This window comes from Falco peregrinus, chromosome 13, assembly GCF_023634155.1.
Source record: "Falco peregrinus isolate bFalPer1 chromosome 13, bFalPer1.pri, whole genome shotgun sequence".
In the NCBI taxonomy this organism is placed as follows: Eukaryota; Metazoa; Chordata; class Aves; order Falconiformes; family Falconidae; genus Falco; species Falco peregrinus.
The window spans coordinates 17,373,139-17,395,681 of record NC_073733.1 but is presented as its reverse complement, the minus strand read 5'-3'; the positions used below and the strand labels follow the sequence as shown (position 1 = coordinate 17,395,681).

The window sequence follows — 22,543 nt, the reverse complement described above, 5'->3', positions numbered from 1 at the left end:
GCGGAGGTGAGTTCTATAATTGTACACCTGCCTGTGTTTGTTCTCTGATGGCTCTTCGGGGACGCTCGGTTACATCACGTTCAAAAGAAAAGGACAACAACACAAAACAAAAAACAGCTGCAAGTTAAACAAGTGGAAGGCCCGCTGGGGCTGCCGCTGAAGTTGGACTCTGGTTTCTGCCCAAGGCGAGCGACCGCAGGCAGCAGCGCGGCAGGCAGCAGGTCCCACCTTTCCCCAACGCAGCAGAACCCGCATCGGGGAGCAACAGGAATGCAGGACAGGCACCGGCACCCCCCCGGCTACTGCCCTGCCCACAAGACTTTGTCTGCGGAGCCCTGCTTCAAACAGAAATACATTCTATATATTTTTGTTCTGTGCTTTCAGGCCTTTGATCCATCCAATTTATTTGTTCTTGTCTTTGTGGGCTTACACAGTCAAAGTGTATGATAATTCATTGCTTGTTAATCCAATTTGGGTCTATTTAGACATTCCAGTTTAACATCAAATATAATACAGAATAATGTCCAGGAGAACCAGAAATGAGATCTGTGCCTATGAACCCGCTCTGAACCTCGCCTGATGAGGGCTGGCTGCTTTCTTTGCTATTTTATTCCCTCTCTTGCTTCACCAAGGGCTGAGCCCCTCACTGCAGCCAGGGGCACAGCAGGGTGGGGGGCTCTGCACTTTGGGGTGCCATACAGCCTAGAAGCTCTCTCCCATGGGAGAGCGGGGACAGCCAGCCTCAGGCACAGCCCCAGGGAGCCTCTCCTAGGGATGCTCAGGGACCACGGGCTGGGTCCCCCCAGGGCTGGGGCAGTCTGGGGGGGGACGGGACTGCAGCTCCCTGGGGTGCCCAGCCCACCCTCAGCACCCAGCCATCTGTACCAGCTACTCCTGTTTATCAGCCACACATGGCACAGACCAAAGCCCAGAGACCTGCTCGGCCAAAGCCAGCCCAGCCGCAGGGACCTTGCCGGGGCTGGCTTCAGCTCCGGATCCGGCCCTCGGAGACCTTCCGAGCAGCGAGATTTATCACACCCCTACGGGTCAGCAGCATTTCCAGACAGGCACACTTGAAATAAGAATCCCTTTTTTATCTGCAGCGGATTCTCAATCACGCTCCCTCCTGCCGCCCACCTCGGCCGTTCCTGGCACTGTTATTTATGCAAACCTCCGTGCGCCGAGCTGCTGCTGGCTCAGCAGAGGCGACGTGCAGCTCTTTGGGGTGTGCCGGCGGGGACAGAGGACGGCGACAGCTGGCCGGGGAGCACGGCGGGGACATGTCACCAACCTGACATCTCCGAGCCCCCAGCTCGCTGCAAGCAGGAGCCCGCAGCCGGCACGGCAAGCTGGCTGGCCTTGCGGGGGGTCATTAAAGCCGGAGCGAGCCCAGTGCCCACGGGGTGCCAGCAGGTTCTGGGCAGGGCTGACCTGGGGTGCTGCAAGGGGAGCCCTCCCCATGGCGGGGGGTTCAGCCCTGTTTCAGCTCCCAGCTTGGCCCCTGGGCTGGGGCTCCACCTTGCCCCACTGCCAGCCCCCGGCGAGCCCCCAGCAGCCTGCCCCCCACCTCCAGCGCCCACCCAGGGCAGCCCACTGGGGCCATTCCCCCCAAACAAACAGGACCGGATCCTACCTGGGAGATGAGCCCACGCTGCAGTCACAGCTCCAGCACTGGGTCCCCAACGCAGGCAGGGGGACATGGCTCAGGAACGCCACGACACAGCCCACTGCTTCTTCAGGCAGAAGCATTGGTCTGCAGCAGCACGGCTGCTCCCCAGCCAGGCTGCAAACCAGCAGAGCAACACCTGCAAACCCTCACACAATCACCAGCCTCCCCTTCACAGCCTGGCTTTATCCCCTTTCACCCACCTGCCAAACGACTGACTAGCGAGGGTGCAAACGGGCCCCAGGTCCTGGTGCTGGGCTGGCTGCAAACCATTGCCTGGGGTCCCCGCGCCAACACACACTGGTGCCGGAGCTGAGCCCAGGGCAGCCGGCCAGACCCCACTGGAGCCTGGACCATGGGCTTACAGCAGTGGGGGGCCCCCCCAGGCGGAGTGAACCCCAGCTGCCCCCTGCTCCCCATGCGCCCCAGCCATGCGGGGTGATGCTCGGGCATACAGCTCAAGCATCTTCCCACCCCGGGGAAGGCGTTTCGTGCATCGCTACTCTTGTGCCGGTCCCACCTCGGTGCCACCCTAGCTAAGCCTCCGAACAAGGAGAGGCCATTCAGGGAGGGCATTTACCCCTGCTAGCCACAAAACCCTTGGATGCTCCACATGTAAGAGCGGTCCATGAACAGACCATTAATTCAGAGGTAGTGGATGAACCTCACCATCTTCTTGCAGCCTCCAAAGTCCCCTCCTAGGGAAAATAAGTCTTTTCTTCTCTGCCATGCCTCAGCAGACAAGAAGTGTGCGTTGAAGGTGTTTCCCACCTACCTTTATCCCTCCCAGAGCGGTTTCCCCCAAAGGTGAGGGACGGCGGTGCAAAGGACCTGCTGGGTTTCGCAGGGTGAGGAGAGGGGCTCAGAGCCTGCCCACCCCAGTGGGTCACCACAGTCCTGTGGGGACAGTGACGACCCCTTCTCGGGGCCAGGAAAGCTCTGCCCGAGGTCTGTAGCCTCTCAGCTGCCAAAGCGGATCAGCCATGGGAGAAGCGGACAGGGAAAGGGCTGGGGTGGCACCCAGGGACCCAGGTGGGGCCCAGCCATGTGCTGGCTTCTGCAGGACCAGCACCTGGAGCCCGTCAAAGCAAACCCACTTAGGCATGGTTAACCAAACACTTACTTTCCATTTTATTCAATAATTGCTTTAATACTAAAATGCATTAGATGCTCAAAGCAGAAAAAAGAAAAATCACATTTAGGTGGAAAACAAAGTTCTCATCAGATGAAAAAAACCCAATGTGGCAGGTACACCATTTTGAAACAGAATTGTAATAATTTAATAAAGCTGCTTTATCATCTTCATAAAATAGACAGAATGGTGATTTTTTTTTCCTTTTTCCATTTTGTTGTTTACAATGATTCAATCACTGTGAAAATGTACATAACATACATATCAGCATATACAACAATTTATTCTTCATATACTCGGCAACGGAGACACCATGACGAGACGTGCCGCGCTCAGTCCCGTGGTAGCCCTGCCTGCTGCCGGCAGATGAGCAGTGACGGCGCTGCCGCCGGCTCTTCCCGCGCCACGAAGGTGCCGGTGTCACGGTGCCAGACCCAGGGCTCGTACCTGCCGCCCCGCCAGGCTGCAAGGAGGCGCGTGCTGCTGGAAACCAGTTTGCATTAGGTGCGTTGGAAGATTCCATCCCAGCTTAGATCAGCTGAACATCAGCTGATGCCGATAAAGGATCTGTCTCGGCAGCGCTGGCAGCGGTGCGTGCAGCAGGGTCTGGGCTTCTCCCCGACGGGTACCGCAACTCACAGGTTGGATTAGAGATTACCCATCGCTGCGAAAGCAGCTGTAGCAACAAGATCATAAATTTTCCCCAATGACAGACAAATGTGTTTCCATTCATAATTAGATTTTTTTTTTTCCCCCAAGAATAATTTCAATATATTCATCAGACAGTGTGTTCTTTACAAAAGCAACTTGTTTCCTATTTGGAAAAAAAAAAAAAAAAAAGGAATTCACTTCTGCACAATGTGTGATCCACAGGCCACCTCCAGCTTCACAACAAATAGGGAACGGCAACAACCTCACCAGGACAGTGCTCGGGGGGATTTTTCCAGCCATCAACCACCCCCCGCCAGCCCTCCATCACCCCCCCTCCATCACCCCTCCCAGTGCAGCCCTGCAGCCCCAAGGGTGGGAAAGGTCAGGGGCTCCCAGGCAGCCGGGATGGGTCCCTGGGCTGGCACGGGGGAGTTCACATACCACCCCCCCCCCCAGGTCCCCAGCCACAGGGCTGCTGCGGAGGGGTCCTCATCATGCCGGGGGGAGAACCGTGGTTGCTGCTCTCCTGGATAAACAGGGGAGCAGAGCAGGTTTGCCTGAAGGAAACCAACAGACTGCAGCAATTTTTCCTAATCCAGATCTGAGCACAGGTTTAAATTATTAAAAAGCACAATAATTACATCTGGAACCCCCCCCTCAACCCCACCCCCACCCACCCTGCAGCTTTGAACATTTTTGCATGGCCAGTTTCGATGCAACTAGGAAAAAACCAAGACAGACTGGGATTTGCCCAGGAGCCCTGAACTCATCTCAAGTGACACAGAGGGACAGTGACAGGAGTAGCAAAATATTCAGGAGAGGGCCGCGGCGGCGGAGCAGGGGCCGCTCTCCGGCTCTCCCCTCGGCCCCGCACAGTGAGGACATGCCAGGGAAGGGCCCCTCGCTCAGCATCCCTGGCTGCAGCCCGGGTCAGCCCAGAAAACTGGTGTTTAAACAATTTTCTGGAGGCATAAGGGTTTGCTGACCTCTTTAATGCCCCCTTTTAATACAGAATTATTTCACATTCCTTCTCGGCTGTGCTTTTATTCAGAGTGGCAAGGAATGTTTCCTCTGGGTAAATTAAAGAAATGTTTCTATTTCTTTTCTTTTTTTTTTTTTTTTCTTCCTTTTCAGTTAGCATCTATTTTTCATCCAAAACGCCGGGCTGGTGGTGGCAGCTCCGCAGGCAGAGGGCAATGCTCAGCAGAAATTAACGGCTGGCACGTTTCGGGCAGCTGGGGATGATGGTGGGGTGCCCGTGGAAGGGGGGACCAGTGCTCGTCCACGGGGGGAGCCTGGTCCCATCCTGCTGGAGGTGGGGGGTGGACAGTGGGGCCATGGGGGGCCATTGCCTTGCAAAGCCACGAGGATCTGACAGACGGGGCATCACAGGCTCTGCCGCTCAGCAAACCCATATGAGAAGCTCCCCACTAAAAAGCCCCCCCAGAGCTGACAAAAACAGGTAACATCAGAATAAACCCAGCCCAACAGTTACAGAAAATCCAGTTACTCCAACAGCCCCAAGCCAGCCCCTTTCTTCTTTGTGTTACAACAACACACACATTTGGGGAAAAAACCCAGAAATAAATGACAGCAGTAGCAGTATGCAGGCAGGAAACACTGACGGAACAGAAATAACATATCCCTGAAAAATGGGCTCAAACTGCAGAACAGAGGGGAAAATCCCCAGTTCGCTTTCCGGAGGGATGCAGGACATCACGTTAATGTGTGGGATGGGAGCTGAATGAGGTAGTCATCAACACCAGCGAGGGAAGCGTCACAGATTTCATTAGACAACCATTTTTTGACGGTTCTTCCCCAGTTCCTGGCCCTAGCATGTGGCAGGGGAAACAGACTGACTGCGGACCTGTCTTGGACCAGCTATGGCTTCAGGCAGGATCAATTTGCCCTGAAGAAATAAATGGCTGGAGCTTAATTTCATTTTGAGGATAATAATGACTAGAGCTTGTTTTCTTGTTGACGTTTTTAATTTAAATAAATCAAAGTAACAAATATTTTATCATGATATGTAGACCTAGAAAGACTATTTCTCTAGAAACCACTAATTTCAACTTGCTGGTACAGCAAACATTGGCAAGAGCTATATATTTTCCCTTCCATAATCAATTTTAAATTCTAGGAAACATTATTTAGGGTAGAAAAATCCATCCGGTGAAGGGTTAATAACAATGATAATAATAATAATAATAATAATAATAATAATTATATGCTAACTGAAATCCTCCTACCTTACTCATACCTCACTGAGGAATTATCACTGCAAGAGAGCAGAGAGCTGTGGAACCCCTTCCCTCTCTCCCTTCTACAAAATGGCTATTAAAGTAGCTCAATTTTTAAATCAATTTTATATGAGTAAATTTGTACCCACACAAAAAAGTCCTTAATTATGAGAAAAAATAATGAATTGCTTTCATTTTTTCTCCATTAAGAAGGCACATTAATTGAATTAGTATCGTTGTTACATATCACCTGTCTGCCCCTAAATTAACATCACTATTGCTCATTCCATACTTATTTATGATGCAGGGATAGAAAGAAAACGGAACAGTTTAAAATCCATGCCATGATGACATACATACACACACAAACTTGGCATAATCGTGACTGGGAAATGCTGACTTAGAAGTGTGTGTCTAATTGAGAAGGTAATTTAGATCTCTTAAAGAATTCCATCACTTTGACTTGGAAATGATTGGAGATGGGGGATATCTAAGTCTGGGAACTGGAAAAAAAACCAGAACAACCAACTTCTGGAAAAACTTTCCATGCATTGCCTTGGAATTATGCAAAAGAAACAGAGAAGGGAAAAATTTCAGCACAGTGCATCTGAGAATTGCAATCCAGGCAGAATTTTCCCCAAAACATCTTCCTGCAATGCCCTGTCACTGCCCTGCAACAGCCGGGGTGGGCTGCAGGCGATGTGGGGGGGGCTGGAAGAAGCGCTTGCTCAACTGGGTCTGAAAACTGCAGGTTCCCCAAAGTTTAAGACAGACGATTGTGATTTTTTTTCCCCTTTTTTTAAGCTTGAAAGCCTTTTGCCATCACCAGACATACGGTAATTTGCAATATCAAATACAATAATAGTACAGATAAGCATGTGACAGCAAAAGGATTCATAAATGCAGAGGTGTCCATAGCAAAATAGCAACATCTTAAATTACAAACAGCCTCATGTTGGGTGAATGTTAAAACTCACCCGACTGTCATTTTGAACAGCCACACACAAGAAATGGCTGCTATTTTGTCTAGACTACAAAACCACCAGGGTGATTACTAAAGATGTCCGAATAAGGAATTTGCCATTCAATTCTTTCCAGGAATGGAAATTTTTCTTTGTTTTGAGATATAAAAATATATAAACTCCGAGGAGGGGATACCAAGCGCTCCTGAGGACCAGAGAGGGGTCTCGCGCCTCTGCCCCCTGCCACCCCACCGCCTCCCGGCAAAAGCAAAACACCAGCTACTTTGCTCCGGCTGCACACCCCTGCTGCCTGTTGAGACCAGTGGGATTGTCACATTAACGATAGCTTCATTTATAAACAATACATTTAGGGAAAGCTTTTAAATACAGCAATCTGTGAACCATTGGTAAGCAATAAAAACAATCTGCGCTGGGAGTCGTGCGGTCCCTCATCCTCCTCCTCCTCCTCCTCCTCTTGCCAGGTGCCGCTCAGAGGACGATGTCTTTTAGTCTCCGGGCGCCAGGCGAGTCCTTTTCCCGGCGTTCCTGCAGGAGCGGGTTGCCCTCCTGCCCGCCGCTCTCGCTGTCCGCCCCCCGGGGCTCTGCCTCCGTCGGCCGGGAAGGGCCACTGTTCCCAAAGGGCTCCCGTTCCCGGTTGCCAGCGCAGTGCCCGGCACCGTAGGGTGCCGCCGGCTTGCCGGACAAAGGGCTCTTCAGGTGGAGGGGTGAGGTGACGGGGCTGACGGCCTCGCAGCCGTTGCCTGCCTCGCGGACGGCGCCGCTCACCTTGGGGCTGCAGGCGGCGGGGTCCACCGTTCTTTTGCCTTTGGGGTTGGCGAGCCGCTCGTCGGCGAGGGGCTCGCCGCCCTCCTTTCCGAAGGTGGCGAAGGTCCTTTTTGTGCTGCAGTCTGCGTAAGGCTCCGCGTCCACCGCTGTCGCCTCGATGGAGAGGGCGATGACATTCCTCCCATGCTCAGGGGACTTGGCGCGGCTTGGGACAGTGCCGCGGGGCATCCAGCACCTGTCCGAGTGGCCCAGGATGCGGCACTCCTCCCTGCAATGAAATCCCTCGCTCTGATCTGTGGGGAGAAAACACAAGGGATGGTGAAGAGGGGAGGCCCGCCGGGAGTGCCCACCGTCCCCCTGCCCCATCTGCCCGAGAGGGGACCCCCACCGAGCACCACTCCCACCCCAGCAGTGGCTGTCCTACCCCAGACAGCAAGTATTTTCAAGACAAGGCTCGGAAGAAGGATTTTTACTGCCATTTCTCTGCTGCTCCAAGGACTGGAGTTCAATTTCCAACAGGTTGTGTGTCATCTGCCACTGCCAGACCTGCAACCTGGGGGACGGAGTTACGGCTGCGAGTCCATCACAGCGGGTCTGTCCCACGTGTCGAGCCGCTCCAAGTCAGCACTTTCTGGGTTTAGCAACCAGCACTAAAAGCCACCATGTTTTAAGCTTGGTTTGACGTGACATTTAAGCTTGACTTTTTGCAAAGCGGGGAAAGGAACAGAGGGAGGAGGGGGTTTTCTTATTTTTTTTTTGGTGTATATTCGTGTTTTAACTTTCTGCTTAATCCCCACTGACCTCCCACACAACAGAGGCTTTATAAATCTCCAAGACTGCCCACTCCACTGAAGATTAAATGTGTCATTCCCAGTGCTGGGGCTTTATTCATACCAGAGCAATAACGTTCCCTTCTCTCCACTCTGGGCTGTCCCAACACCACTTTACAGGGCTGAAACAGGGAGCAGTGGTTTAACCCTTTCCAGGGGCCTTCCACACGTCTGAGGGCTCCCAGGCAGGTGCAAACCCGGGTGCCCGTTGCTTGCATGTATCCCTGTGCTGCTGGCCGATCCCACGGGACTGCACGGCCTCAAGCCCCCGTCGCAGACAGACAGACTGGGGCCCAGGGAAGCTGCCAGGCTCAGCCGAGTGCAAAGCTGGAAACCAAATCCAGGAGTCTCAACGTCCCCAGCCCTTGCTGAGCATCCAGCTGCGGCTCCCACCAAACACCGCAGGCTCTCGGCTGCTTTTCAGTCTCAGCTTGTGACTTTTCCTTCATTTGATAAGAACCTGTGACTGCAGCTAGTCCTCATAAAGCACAACCTTTCCATACGCAAGATGTAGCTCCTTCCTACCGTAACCTATAAACACACAAAGCAGCGTTACAGCACTAATGCCATTACCCACACAAGACCGCGCTCGGTCGGTGCTGGTTTGATGGATCGAAGCCTGCGAAGGTGCAGACTCAGCCTGGGTTTCCTTCCCGTCGTTCATTTTGATGCTTTGTACATCTGTGTGCATAACCTCCACTCCTCAGACACATTGGTATTTCCACCACATTCGAGCACTAGGGCGGCTGATAAAAATTCTCAGCACATAACACAATGCACCAAAATATGAGCAGCTTAACACTTAAAGAGAATAAACGAGTAAAAGGCAGACCTCCAAAAAAAAAAAAAAAACAAAAGGATTTTTTTTTAAAGGAGAAGAAGCCAATTAATTGAAAAATCTATGGGTAAAGCATTAGCTTTTTCTCTACATCAGAGCAGCTACCCGGTGGTGCGGAGCACGGCACCGGGTGCATGTGTAGGAGGTCTGGGTTTCGGCAGCCACCTTTACAGCAGTTTGAGAGAAGGATGCTCTGAGCCTCACATGCAGAACAACCTGCACCGAGATCTAAAAGCCCATGTTCTTATACTTTGATTCTGTTACTTTCAAGTACTTGAGCAGAATTAAAAAAAAAAAAAAAAAAGAAAAATTGCCCAGAAAGTGTTGCTGCCTGCCTATTTATCCACAGCTTACCTTCAAAAGGCTGCTACGAGCATACAAAGTTGTGTAGTCTGGCTGTGATAGCAGAGGACTTGGTGATGGCTGGAGGGGATACAGAAATATCTTGGGTTCTCATCCCCGATGAGACACTGATTTATTGTGCTGTGTGACCTTGGGCACATTGCTGGAGCACACATCACTTCAGTCTCTCCACAAATATGAAACACCAGATCTGGGTGCACACTGGGCTGGCTGGTCCAGCACAGAAAGGCACAGGGGGAGCTGCTGCTCCTCACCCTCCCTGCCCAGCATCACAGCTCAGTCCCACATCCACAGGACCACCGCAGCCAAGGCAAACTGCACCCCGGACAGAACACAGGGGGGTTTGTCTTGCCTTGAGCCATGTATTCCAAGCTGGCACGTTTTACATTTTAAAACAAACTGAGGACTTCACTGATTACTGGATTGCAAGTGGATATTCCTCAAACCCTAGAAAGGGACCTGTGCTCTAAGAGCAGTCTTATTGAAGACAGCTGGCATGGTGCCTGTCTACCGGGGACTCGCGATCTTTGTACACCAGGATGCTTGCCTACAAGTTGCACCGGTGGCAGCTGAAACACAGGCAGGAGAAGAGATGAAAAGCATTACATACATATACTGTTTCCATCTTTTATTTTATGAAGGAAACGTAACATGTATGAAAGATGCCGGGCTGACAGGCAGAGGAGCAGGAGTCATCATCCATCCACAGACCTGAAGACAACAGGTAGCTCCACCACACATTCTGCCTCCCCGCTCCTGTTCCCGCTTTGACCTGCAGGGACCATGTCCCGCAGCCAGAAACCACCCTGCTCTCAGGGACAACACACGTCCGGGCTTCCCTGACCTGGCAGCAGACCCAGGGACCAGCACAGAGCCCTGAGCAGCAGCCACTTCTCCATGGCACTGTGAAGATCATACCTACAGCTACCCACCCATCACTGTCTTAACCCCGTCGCTGATATAAAATACTATTTTTACACCACAAGCATGCCCTGTTGATACACACCAACACCACACCACTGCTCTGCTATCCCAGGCCCACAGAAGGCAAGCTCAGAGGGCTGATCCCAGGGCTGTCACCTCGCATCCTCCTCCTGTGCAGGAGCAGCTGCTGCCCCAAGGCAGAGGCAGGCACGGAGCTGCCGGGCACGCTCCTGGCGCTGCCCTTCACAGCCAGGTCTGACTCACCCCACCTCAACGGCACCCAGGACAGTCATTCACATTCAAGGGCTCTTTACTGTACTGTTCTGTCTTGGTTTTTACCACTTTAACAACCAGAAATAGGACAACAGGAAATTCTTTTATAGCCCTAGACCTGCCCTAGTCAATACAGCTGTTACTGTCTGCACTAAAAAATGTTCTTAATGCAAGGAGCAAAGCCCAGGTAATAACCACTGTACCACACATGACACGAGGAGTGGCAGGTGGCCAAAACAGGCAGCTTGCCACCACCACCCCCAGCGCACCGATAGCAGGGGGTGAGCACGTTGGTGTGAAAATGCTGCCTGACAGGGCCAGGCAAGAGGCAAAGGGAGGATGGAACAGCAGAGGGGCAGCACGGGGTGAGCAACGCCGCAGCTTCAGCGCTGCTCTGCATGACCCAAGGAGCAAACACCTCATCCTGGAAAGCAGTCCCCAAGGAGCCCAACGCACCAGGCTGGCAAGGACCCACCGGCTGGCATGGGCTGGAGCAGGGGGACACTGCGGCATGGGGCTGCACAAGCTGCCCTGAGCTGGGCTGGGCCTTCTAACAAGTGGTGTACACTACACACACGCTGGGGTGAGAGTCCTGTTGCTCACGGGGCTGTAGGGACACCCGTGTCACACGCCGGCAGTCTGCAGAGATGCTGAACAGCTCGCCCAGCGCAGGTGCCACGCGTGGGTGATGGCTGCGCAGTCTGGCACGCGAGGTGCGCGGGTCCCACAGCAGCAATATCCATACTTCATGCCTTCACCCAGTGCAAATCCAGAGTTTTGTTTCAGAGCACTTTAGGGCAGGTTGCTTTTAAAATGTTCCCCAGGTACAAAACATCTTGGCAAAAGCCTCGCCATCAGGAGGTGAGCAGTTATCCTGTAGTCAGGCTTGGCAGACAAAATGTGTCATTGCTAAATGTAAGCTCTCACATAGCAAATATGAAATAAAATAAAACCAACAGCCACCTCTAGAATAAATACGCTCCTTCACAAGTACAGCAAAAGCCACGTTGAGCTCCAGATTTCAAACCTGCTCTACTTGCACCTCAGGGGACCCACACAAAGGCAACTAATAAGAAGCCCCAGCCAGCCCCGCGTGTTGCCTGTGCTGCCTGTGCTGCCTGTGCTGCCTGCACTGCCTGCGCTGCCTGTGCTGCCTGCGCTGCCTGCGGGCTCTGAGCTAGGCAGTGGGCTCTGCCTGCGGGGGGAGGCAGCACCCGCAGCTCCTCCACTAGCAGACACACAGCCACCCCACCGGTGGGGTACGGAGCTGGGGACAACAGCACAGTGACACAAGAGGCAGGGAGGTGACATGAAACACTGGCAGTGCCCTGATTCCTGGGGCCGAGTGCCCCGCTGCCTGCCGAGTCGAGACCCTCAGCATTTCCCAATCCCACCCTGATGCCTGCCCAGCCGAGACACTCAGCACTTCCCAATCCCACCGCGAAAGCTCTTGGCTGGAAAGGCAGGGAGAAAGGATGGACTCCTGAGAGCCAGGAGCTGAGAGGAGCCCAGGAGGAGCTGACAGAGGACACTGGGTAGGCACTGGAGCAACACAGCCTCCACCTCCCCTCTGCACAGGGCCTCCTCTCATTAAAAGGAAGGATTAACGAACGTCCAGGGTGTACAAGTGCTTTCAGTCTCCTATTCAAAGCCTGCGTACCTGCGACAGAGCAACACGAAGCCGGTGTGCAAGGCGCCCATTCAGCTCTCAGAGCAATTGAATTATCTCCAGTGGAATCGCAGCGCTGGCCAAAGAGACAAAGTTAAATCGTAGCAAGGTGCAAGTGCCTGGGAATGTAATATTCCTGATAAATGGCCAGATGACATGTGCTGTTATACAATCTAAGGTGCAATTTGGGCGATGACAATAGTCCCTGGAGTTTCCATTTTCAAACAGCCGCTCAGTTCAATCCAATCCATGTCAGAGCAGCTTTGCTGAGGTGAGTAAGTAGAGCTCATTTGTGCTATTACATGGGGAGCAAGGAAGAGGAGCGGAGAAGTCGCTTGAAAATGGAAAATAAGAACAGAAGGGACAACTGGAAGAATCGCAGCCTGGCTGGGACGTGCATGGGGTGGGGGGTGCACAGGTGAGCATGGTGCTGAGCGGCCCCAGCCCAAGCCCCCAGCCCCATAGGGCACGTGTGCCCATACCTGGGCCGGTACCGTAGGTACCCCCGTGCAGGAGCCTGGCTTTATCTCCATATTTCGGTGTTTCTTCAGCAACCGTATGATTATACTGTAATCATGATGACACTGCTCCTGGGTACAGCAAACAGCACAATCATTAAAAAATTCATTTCAAAATCTTCCTGGAAGCTAATAAATTTTACAGCAGTTTCAATCCTTTCTCATTGCAACAAAGAAAAGCTTAGTTCCAGACAAATTAAAAGTAAATTGATTGCCTTAGGGGAATCTATTCAAATATCACTTTTCCATGTTAGAAATCTCTTCCTGAAACAAGAAGAGGAGAGCCAGGGAGAGCCAGCACGGGAACGATGTGGAAAAGCAAATCATTAAATCTCAGTTCATGAAACTAAGGGAGGGGGGATCAAACTTAAAATAAAATGCAAATGTCTCACTGGGGTGCGGGCCTAACATTTGTGACGGAATTTATGAATAATAAATATGAATAAATAGTAAACATGAAGGGATCAAACACTGCTGTTGATGTTTACTCACGGTTAGCCATCTTTCACGGACAATGCGCAACTGCATTATTTAACACTCCTTTTCCAGCTACTTTGGGGTTTCTTTTTAACTCGAGCACCTGAATTTTCTCAGGGACGTATGCCACAAGGCACGAGGCACGTCCCCGAGCCCCTGTGCAGCACCCACCACCCTCAGCACACCCGCGGAGCCCACCTCCCCTCCATCTCCCCAGGAGGGGCTGTTCCCAGCTCGGGAGCAGCAATCCACCGCATTACGCTCCAGATAAAATAATAAGCCCGAGCAACATACAAACAGTCCCCAGCCATGGTTCATTATTTGCTTGTAAATTAAGACTCTGCACCTCTCCCTTATCTCCCGTAATAGCATAATATCAGGAAACAAGAGGCAGAGAATAGCGTATTATATTTTTCACCTATGGGCTTTTACAGAGCCTTCTTCACCTTTCCCAACAAGAAATCTTCAGCCAATGCAGAAATGTAATCCTGGCATGGCTTCCCTTGCACAGTGCTCGAAGGATACTAATAACCAGGGACAGTGACAAATGCTTTTTACCACAACGAGAAGCCTTTCTTTTCCTCTCTTTCGCCATTGTTTGGGATTTCTGCAAGCTGAAAAATGCTGTATTTTTAATCCTGGATTGTCTGTCCCAACACAGGAGGTCAACAGTGCTTGGACAAAACAAATGCCTGTGAGGAATTATTTTAATGAAACAAGGGATGTGAATTAGATTAATTTATCAGGCAATTGCTGATAAGGACTCAAGGCTGAACGCAGCTCATGGGCAGCGCTTCTGTCATGGTCAACGGAGAGACGCGATGGGGATCACTCCCAGCTGCTGCACATGCATACAGCTCCCAGGAGCACCAAGGACCCACACTGATTTACACCAGCTGAGGGGTTGGCCCATTCACCTCCTTTCCTGCTCTATGTTGCTGTTAATGATGCCTGTTCTTCTGCAGAACGGTCCCTGTATCACGAGCAAAGACTGCCACGCCGACACCCAGGGTGCCTGGCTGGGGACACACCTGAGGGATAAGCAGAGATTTGATGCAAAAGATTTTCTCTGGAAAAACGCCCTCCCGGGCATGCCAAAGCTTCTGGGATAAGAAGGCTGTGGAAAGGAGGGTGATCACACGAAGCAAGAGGAGCTGGTGTTTCAGCGTGCCACGCAGTGCAGCGGAGTCAGACCCAGAAGGTATTATGGGCTAGAATGCAATTTAATGCTGGCCACCCTCCTTTATCCGGGACTGTGGGCCAATCCCCACCTCATTCGCAAGGCAAAATTAATTCCCTTTCAGAGGGCTGGTGGAACACACCATTTAAACCCCAATTAATACTTTTCTTAAGTGGTCTGTAGAGCTCATGCTGGCCCCTGAGCAGCAGGGATTTCACCTCTGAAACTTTGCTACTCACGCCTTGGTACAGGGCTCATTAGCATCCTATCATCAGTTAGGATGCAGGATCTGGTCCTCAGAGAGGAGAGCACTCTGGGTTCTGATAGACCTCTTCCATCTCAAACCATTACGGCTCCGTAATTCATAGGCACAGCTCCCATTAAGGCTAATGCAAGTTACTGTGCTGCCTGCGCGAGTGCAGAATACAACCCTTTGACTTCATTACTGGAATTCAATTTCATTAACACTGGATACAGAGGGATTGTCCTAAATACACTCTTTCTTATATTTTTTTCATGTTAATGTAACCATTTGAGTATATTATACCCTGCAGAGATGGAAACATTTCTAGTCTGTTTAAACACATTTCCCACAATTGGGAGCAAAACTTTGTCTCCATTTATGCCTTTGACACCAGCTGCCTTCCATTTAATGGGACTTTAGTCGCTAAAACAAATTAATCCAAAGGTTACTTTTCTCCGCTATTGTCAAATCCGAAACCGACAAATTCACATATTCTGTCAGGATAACATGGGACCAGCCAGGCGGCCACATTGCAACGGCAGCAATAAATCGAATTATTTCCCCATCCCGAACAAAATTAGGCATTGCTCAGAAAATAGCTACTCGACGATTCTGATAAAAATCCAACAGAACAGAAAGTACAGTTGAGGGAGATAAGAAGCAATTCCCAGCTGACTGTACCAGGCCAGCTGCTGGCCCAGCGCCTGTCGGAGCAGCATCCCTGCCCTCGCTGCAGCCACACCGACGTACACCCTTTGGGGACTCATGGCAAATGTGTTATCGCAGTCGGCATCTCCCTTGGCCAGGACGAAGCAGAACAGCCCATCCCCATCCTCTCGCTGCAGGGATGCAGAGGGCCAGGGCGCCGGCAGGAGCGGGGATGCAGGCAAGATCCCTGCCTGCCCCCTCCTCCTGTGCACCCACCCAACGCAGCACTCCCTTCCCGGTGAGGCTTCTGGTGCTTCCACACAAGTGAGAAATCAAGGAGCTGAGGTTATAAACGCTGATACATAATTTACTCCTATTATCAAGATTAAACACATCTTTGCATGCTTAGCATAAAACAACTGCCTTTCCCCAGATTTCTCAAGGACATGCATAAACTCCATTATTATCTAAATAATCAAAAGAGTATTTCAATAGAATATTTAACTGTCTGCCTACTGGAAACTCACAGCCTTAATCTAAAACTGATCCTCTGTTGTCCTTCATGTAAATATTGTTGGGACGTCAGCCAAAGCCTAGGGAAGTGAGCTTCATCTTGGTGGATGGGAATCTCTCGTGTCAGATACAGTCAGCCTGACTAATGAGACCTACAGCTTGCCAAAACCTACAGCCTCGCTGTCTGTTCCAGCCATTGAATGCGCTCAGAAACCCAGTGGCACTAGCCCAGCAGTCTACAGATCCCAATCAACTATCAATAGCTTAAGTGTAAGTGATTGTGTATGAAGTACGAGCCAAATGTGTTTCCTTTTTCAGTTTTAGGACCTCCAGTATTGTTATTGCACCAGTAATGCTTGCACGGAATTAATCATAGATGTACCCACAAGGCAAAACATTATGAGAAGCTCTTTGTACTTTCTAAAAGTGCGCAGCTCTGAAGAGCGGAGAGAGCTGGAAGGCTTCCCAGCACAATGGGGCGTTCCCCACCGTCAAGAGATAGCTAGGGAATTTTTCTTTTTTTTTTTTTTTTTCTTTTTTTTTTTTTTTTTTTTTAAGCCAAAAGTGTTGGTTGCTGGCCATCTCTCATCACGACATTGACCTTGACCTCTCGCTCCTCCACCCTGGAGCCCGGCATTATCCCCTCCCTGGTGCTCTACTTTAACTCTTTTTTTGATGAACACAGGGTTTTCCATGCTGGTGGACACTCTCCCCTGAAGCACAGGGATGTCCCACAATGAGATGCTGGTCTAGGGTGGTGGGTGCATCAGAAAATCCCACAGGGAACCGGGACAGCTACGGGGGCAGGTCTGCAAAGTCTGCTCTACATTGTCCAGCACCCAGCAGCGCCTACAGCCTGATCTGGCACCACGACTCACCACGACACAAGGACACTCCTGTTCCTCTGCCCCGGCCACAGGCGTACACGGAGGGCTCGAACAAGACTCCAGTTCCATGTCGACGAGGGATAATGGCATTGACAGGGGAATGCCAGCTACAGGTTAGACTAGCCCCACGGCCACCAGAAGACATCATGACATTGCCAAAGTCTGGGGAATCTAGCCCATTTAATTCAGCCGAAATGTCATATTGGCAATTAAGTTTCCCTTCATTAATTAAGAGTGTGATCATAGTGTATAAATATGCATATAAAATTAGCATAAGGTCAAGTCAAATCTAAACCCTCATTATACGCTTAGGGAAACTACATTACTTGTAAGTCATGGACGAGCTGAATTGCCAGCAATGCAGGTGGCATCCCATCCCATCCCATCCCATCCCGTCCTGCCCCATCCCATCCCGTCCTGCCCCATCCCTTCCCATCCCGTCCCGTCCCACCAGCCCTGCAGCCGTGGGGACCAGATGGAGAATGAGCCCTCGAGTTTGTCTGGGCTGTAAACTGAAGAGCCATGGGGAGACAGCTGAGCAACAGGAAGGAAAATAACCATATTTTCACAGCCTCTGTAAATACTGCAAGGCAAGCAGTCAGCTCCATGGCCACAGCCCTCCCGGCCAAACTGACACCAACCCACGGGCACTCGAGCGCTGATGCAGAGTCCAACGCGGGGGGGTCTGCATGCAGCCCTGGGGTCCTGCCACGTGCCCCCTTGCTGTGGCTCCAGCGCAGGGGGCAGGAGGCTCCTGCCCCCCAAGGCGGCTGCTCCAGCGCTGCTGGCACATGGTGGGCTTCTGCCCCACCTCTGCCTGCGCAGCCTCCCATGGTTCCTGATTTCTCCGAGACGCGTTTCTGCAACATTGCCCTGAGGTCAGGCTGGATTGTGTTGGCTCCTGGCCCCGGTTCACAGGGCTGTCAGCTAAATTGCACCACAGCATCGTTACTCGTGGTGACGGTGTGACAGACAGACAGAGCGCAGCTGGATTTTCAAAACCTAAGCACTCTGCAACACTGACAGGCAAGAAGAAAAAAAAAAACACCAACCCACAACCCTCTTAGTCTGAGCAGGTTTTATCTGGAAATACCCAAAGCTGGTAGGTATAAGACCCCACAAACCCATTCCTCCTGCATGACTTTTCTGACCAAACATTTTAACTGTCACTGGGAAATAAAGAGCAATAGGTACCAGCCCCAGCTGGCGTTACCTGATTAGTCTAGTCCCCACCGCATCCTTAACGCAGCCTTTCTTCAAAGGGATAAAGCAAGGCTGAAATGACTGATGTAATTTGGTGCTTTCAGACAGAGTTAATGCGAGGAGAAGAGTCAAGTTCATTACACTGGATTTCACCACAGGGCTGCAGCAGTCAAGAAGAAGCGGCTGGTGCTGGGGCTGAGCCACCAGCCCGGCACGTGCTTCTGTGGCTGGAGCATGAGGTGCACCATAAGCAGGTAGGCTTAACCCAAACGTGTCCCTCTGTGGTGGGAATCAGCCTGATATCCCCCCTGCCCGAGCACAAGAAGGGGGATGCAACGGGAAGGCAGGCAGTGCGGTCCTGCAGTAATTCTGCTGGAGCCTCTCTACAGGGATCCACCCTCGCTGTCTGCGGCACACAGATGTAATGCTGCCTCTTTGCCACTGCACGCTCGCCTCATTTCTAAAACACTTACACATGCAGCATGCATTAGAATTAAAAAACCATTAAACCTCGGAAAGGAAAAACTTTGACAGGATGCGTAATATACTAAGTATAATTAATTAAATTGGATGAGGCACTGGGGGATGAGAGAAGAGTGGATGGAGACTGTTCTTGGAAAAGGGATGGTAATGCACTAATGTTCAGTGTGTGCCATTAAGTAAGAAACAGCCTTGGAAAAGGCGAGGATGAGCGACGGGGGTTTCAAGAGATGGCACCAGCCAGTTGGGCACCTCGGATGCATAGCAAAGAAGGTGATCACACGGAATGTAGCCAATTAGAGCTCTAAAAAAATCATAATGAAGGTAGAAAAGGCACCCAAGAGATGGAAGAGCAAAAACGGCACGCAGGTTGCTGAACAGCAGTGCCCTACCCACGGCAGCCTCCTCCAGAAAGCCCCTCTCACCCACTCCGCCAAGCCTGGGGACCACCTTCACCGCTCAGCACCAGGCTCCTCGGGGCTGGCAGGGCATCTGAGCAGGCGAGAGGAGATTCATCCTGAAAAGCATCTGCTTCTCCGTGGGGTTATTCTTTAGTTCCCTGTAACCCCGGGCACGGTTCCCCAGCGTGGGTAGCACCCTGCTGCATCCATCCCCCTCGGCGGGCACCGGCAGCAGCTGAGGCGGGTGGGAAGCAGCAGCCAAAGCCGGGGCCGGGGAGTGAGCATCAAAGACGGCCCCAGTCAACACAGCAGGCACAACGCGATGAAACAGCCACAGCCTGGCTGTTCAGCAGGACAAAGTTTTAACAGGCTTAACAACAGCATCAGCACTGATCATTAGGCAATTACAAGTGCTGAAAGTTGACAAAGCACCAGGACCAAATGAATTATCTCCCCAAATCCTGCAGGCAGGAGCATGGAAAAGAGAAAAGTCATCGTCAACAGCCTCTGATAGCTCACCGGGTGCAGCAGCAGTAACTAAAAACTAAAGGGCTGCTCGTTTACTTGCTGTTTGGAGAGATAAAAGGGAAAGGCCGGGAAATGAGGTCTTCAAAAACACTCTCCCCATTTAGGGAGCAGCGGGAGGGAAGGTCCTGGAAACACTAATACAGCCAGGATTGCTCAGCCCCAGGGGACATCTGATTCAACGAGGAAGGGACTGCATGTCTTCCGAAAGAGAAGGCAGATTTTGGCTGGGGGAGTTCACTCCTGAATCATCTCCAGCATGGTTACTTACTCAGCCCTGCACATTCCTGCACAGCAGCCAGCACCGGCCAAGGGGACAGTCGTGAGCTCTTCTACTCAAGGACGTGCCAAAATCCACTCCTCCAGGGATCTGCAGAGCTTAATCCACGCAGGACCACAGTGACTCCCTGCTCTGCTCCCTTGCAAACCACAGGATGCTCAGCTTTGTCACGCTGTGCTTCTCAAGCACAGCCCTTCACGTTGAGTGACGAGGCACGCTTTTAGGAAAAAGATGCAAATGTGAATTAAAGACTCTAAGTGATACAGAATATATCACATCCCTTGGGAACCTGTTCCAGGGGGTAATTATTCTAATTCCTAAAATCATGTGTCTCATCTGCAGCTAGAATTTTCCAAGGCAAACCTCCATCTTCCAGCAGTGGCTCTGCCTTGTTTGCTGAATTAAGACAGATGCTCAGCAGCAGATATCTTCTCCCTGAGCTCACTCCTGAACTCCAGCTTAGATGACCGATGTCTCAAGCAAAGTTCAGAGCGTGTCCCCCAAGGATGCCATCTCTCTTGGGTCCTATTTCAAGCCCAGTGGTCTCAGCTGCTGGATTCAACATGCTCTGAGTCAGGTCTTAGATATCCAGACACACATTTGGGGAGTGAAAGCCAATGCCTTCAGTTAGACCCAGAAGTTCCTGCTGCAGAACAGTCTCCAGAAAGCGAGGGGACATTTTTTGCACTGACAAAACATCTGCTCTCCACCCGTCTGGCATAGCTCGGCAGTCCCTGCAAGGCACGTCTGCCCAGTGAAGGGCTTCCATGGATTTCTATAGTGAATTAATTGAACGTACCTACCCAGTAACAATGGAGGGAGACTAACAAAGCAGAGGTCAGGTGATTAGGGAATTGCAGGTGGGATTGTTCATTTTAATTACTTGTCTTCATTAATTTGAGGTTCCTGGATCCTACAATGATGATTAATGGATCAAAGTATTTGCATGAGTGAATATACTTCCACAAAAGGACACATGGCTAAAGGGTGGAACAGATACAGAATTTCCTTGGGATTTTACAAGGGCTTTTCCACCACAAGATGAAGTGATTTCCCAGAGCCCGGCAGCATAGCGGAGCGGAGCAACTCCAGATGCAAGACAGACATTTTTACCAGGCACAAAAGTGCCCAGAAAAAGCATGGCTGAAGGTGGAAGTAAGTGACAAACGAGGTAAAACACAGGTTATACTTGAGCTGTTTGTGTCTCCCTGGCACTTGAATGAGCTGGATTCAAGCATCACGGCTACCTGTTCTCCTGACAGCACTGAAAGGAAACAAAAGTTTGGAACAAGCCAAACACATTCAATTTGCCTGAATAATTTAGGCTGCTGAGTTATCATGTGCTTCATGGACTGTCATCGAGAAAAGCTGTATTGCAGAGAAAGGTCTGTAAATCAATGCATCTGAGGGACCAAAACTAATCAGAGAGCGGCTGCAAAAGCACTGCCTGTCAGAACAGATGCAGGACATGGAAGTCAATCGGCAAGTGCTGTGAGGCAGACGGCAGCCCTGCGTGCCCCGGGATGCCTTCTCAGGAGGCTGCTGTAGGAGACACAGCGAGGCCGTGCAGAGCGGAGCCTCCGGAAGGCACGGCTCGCGCTGAAATGTGCTGGTGAGCAACAATGTCAGTGGCACAAATAACTCGGCTGGTAAACAGAGAGTGAAACCCAAATGAAAGGTCGGTATATACATAGGGCCCACCCAGAGACCCATCCGAGTGTGCCAGACCCTCCCCACAGGTATTTATACCCTCCACTAACACACCTACCGCTCCCAAAAACACTTCTGGCTCTCTGTGCTTTCCTGAATTACTGCTATGCGTGGTTCTGACTGCAGGTTTCTAGACAAATTCCTCTTCCTGAGCAGGAGCTGCCCCTTTATAACTTCTCACTGAGCTGCATCATGTCCAGAAGCGCAGTGAGTTGCATTAAGAAAGCTGTTCCTCTCGCAGGATGAACCCTGAGGCTCCTCGCCTGCCCCAGGAGCAGCTCACCTACTAAACCAGCCAACTGGGAACGTGCCCCAGCAGGCGAGGCAGCACTGCCTGCTGCATTCGCAGCAGCTACTCCCCTGCCTTGTCTCTTTAATGAAGCCGACACTTCCAAAGCAGTCAGAGGAAATCAAGCGCCCGACCTATTCTGGTTTGCGAGAGATACAGGCACCCACCATCCTCGGGCTTCTCACAAAAATTTCCAAGCAACGCTCATCACTCTTTCATTTTCCACATAAAACAGTGCAAGAACAACTACAAAACCTACTCTCTCTGGCATGCACCCAGCGGAGCAAAGTCTTCTCCCTGGAATGGGCCAGGAGCGCCCAGCAGCGGGATTCAGCACCCACGCCCCCGCCTCGCAGGCAGCCCCAGCCCCTGGCCGCAGGCAACCTCCCGCGCCTGTCCCCACATGTCTCCCACGTGCCAGGGAGGCTTCGTGGTACACAGCTCACGAGTGCTTCCATCAGACGCAAGGTAGCATCTGTGGTGAAGTCTCACCAAATGATCCAAGAGAGTTTTCTCCAGCTGGGACTGATTGAATATAGCCTGGGCACCGGCTGATGTGGGAACTCAGTCGTAGCCAAGCACAAATCGCATGCATAGAGGTAATTACTGCAGCCCAAGGTTGGTAGCACCGCTACCCACATGACAGTATCTCTCAGCAATTCTCATTTCCTATTGCTTCAATTCAGAGAGGGTTTTTTTAACCTTTTTTTTTTTTTTTTTTGTTCAATTTTTTTCTTTCCTTAGAGGGACTGACGTTAGCTCAGGATTTCTTCAGGATAAAGGTCCGCTTTCAGTACAACTACTCATTCCACATATCCAGATGTCCTCCTCCTTCCTACACCCAGAGCCCGACC

The 22,543-nt window shown here is 51.4% G+C and overlaps 1 protein-coding gene across 2 annotated transcripts in view; it reads right to left on the bottom strand.

The window, feature by feature from the left end:
• Nucleotides 1-2,773: 2,773 nt before the first annotated feature.
• PCDH19 (protocadherin 19) overlaps nucleotides 2,774-22,543 on the bottom strand; it is a 59,842-nt gene continuing 40,072 nt past the window's right edge. For both annotated transcript variants that reach the window (XM_027780240.2, XM_005232741.3), the window contains exon 5: nucleotides 2,774-7,730. In XM_027780240.2, coding sequence (XP_027636041.1) covers nucleotides 7,141-7,730 — 590 coding nt within the window. In that variant the 3' untranslated portion in view covers nucleotides 2,774-7,140. The remainder of the gene's footprint in view (nucleotides 7,731-22,543) is intronic.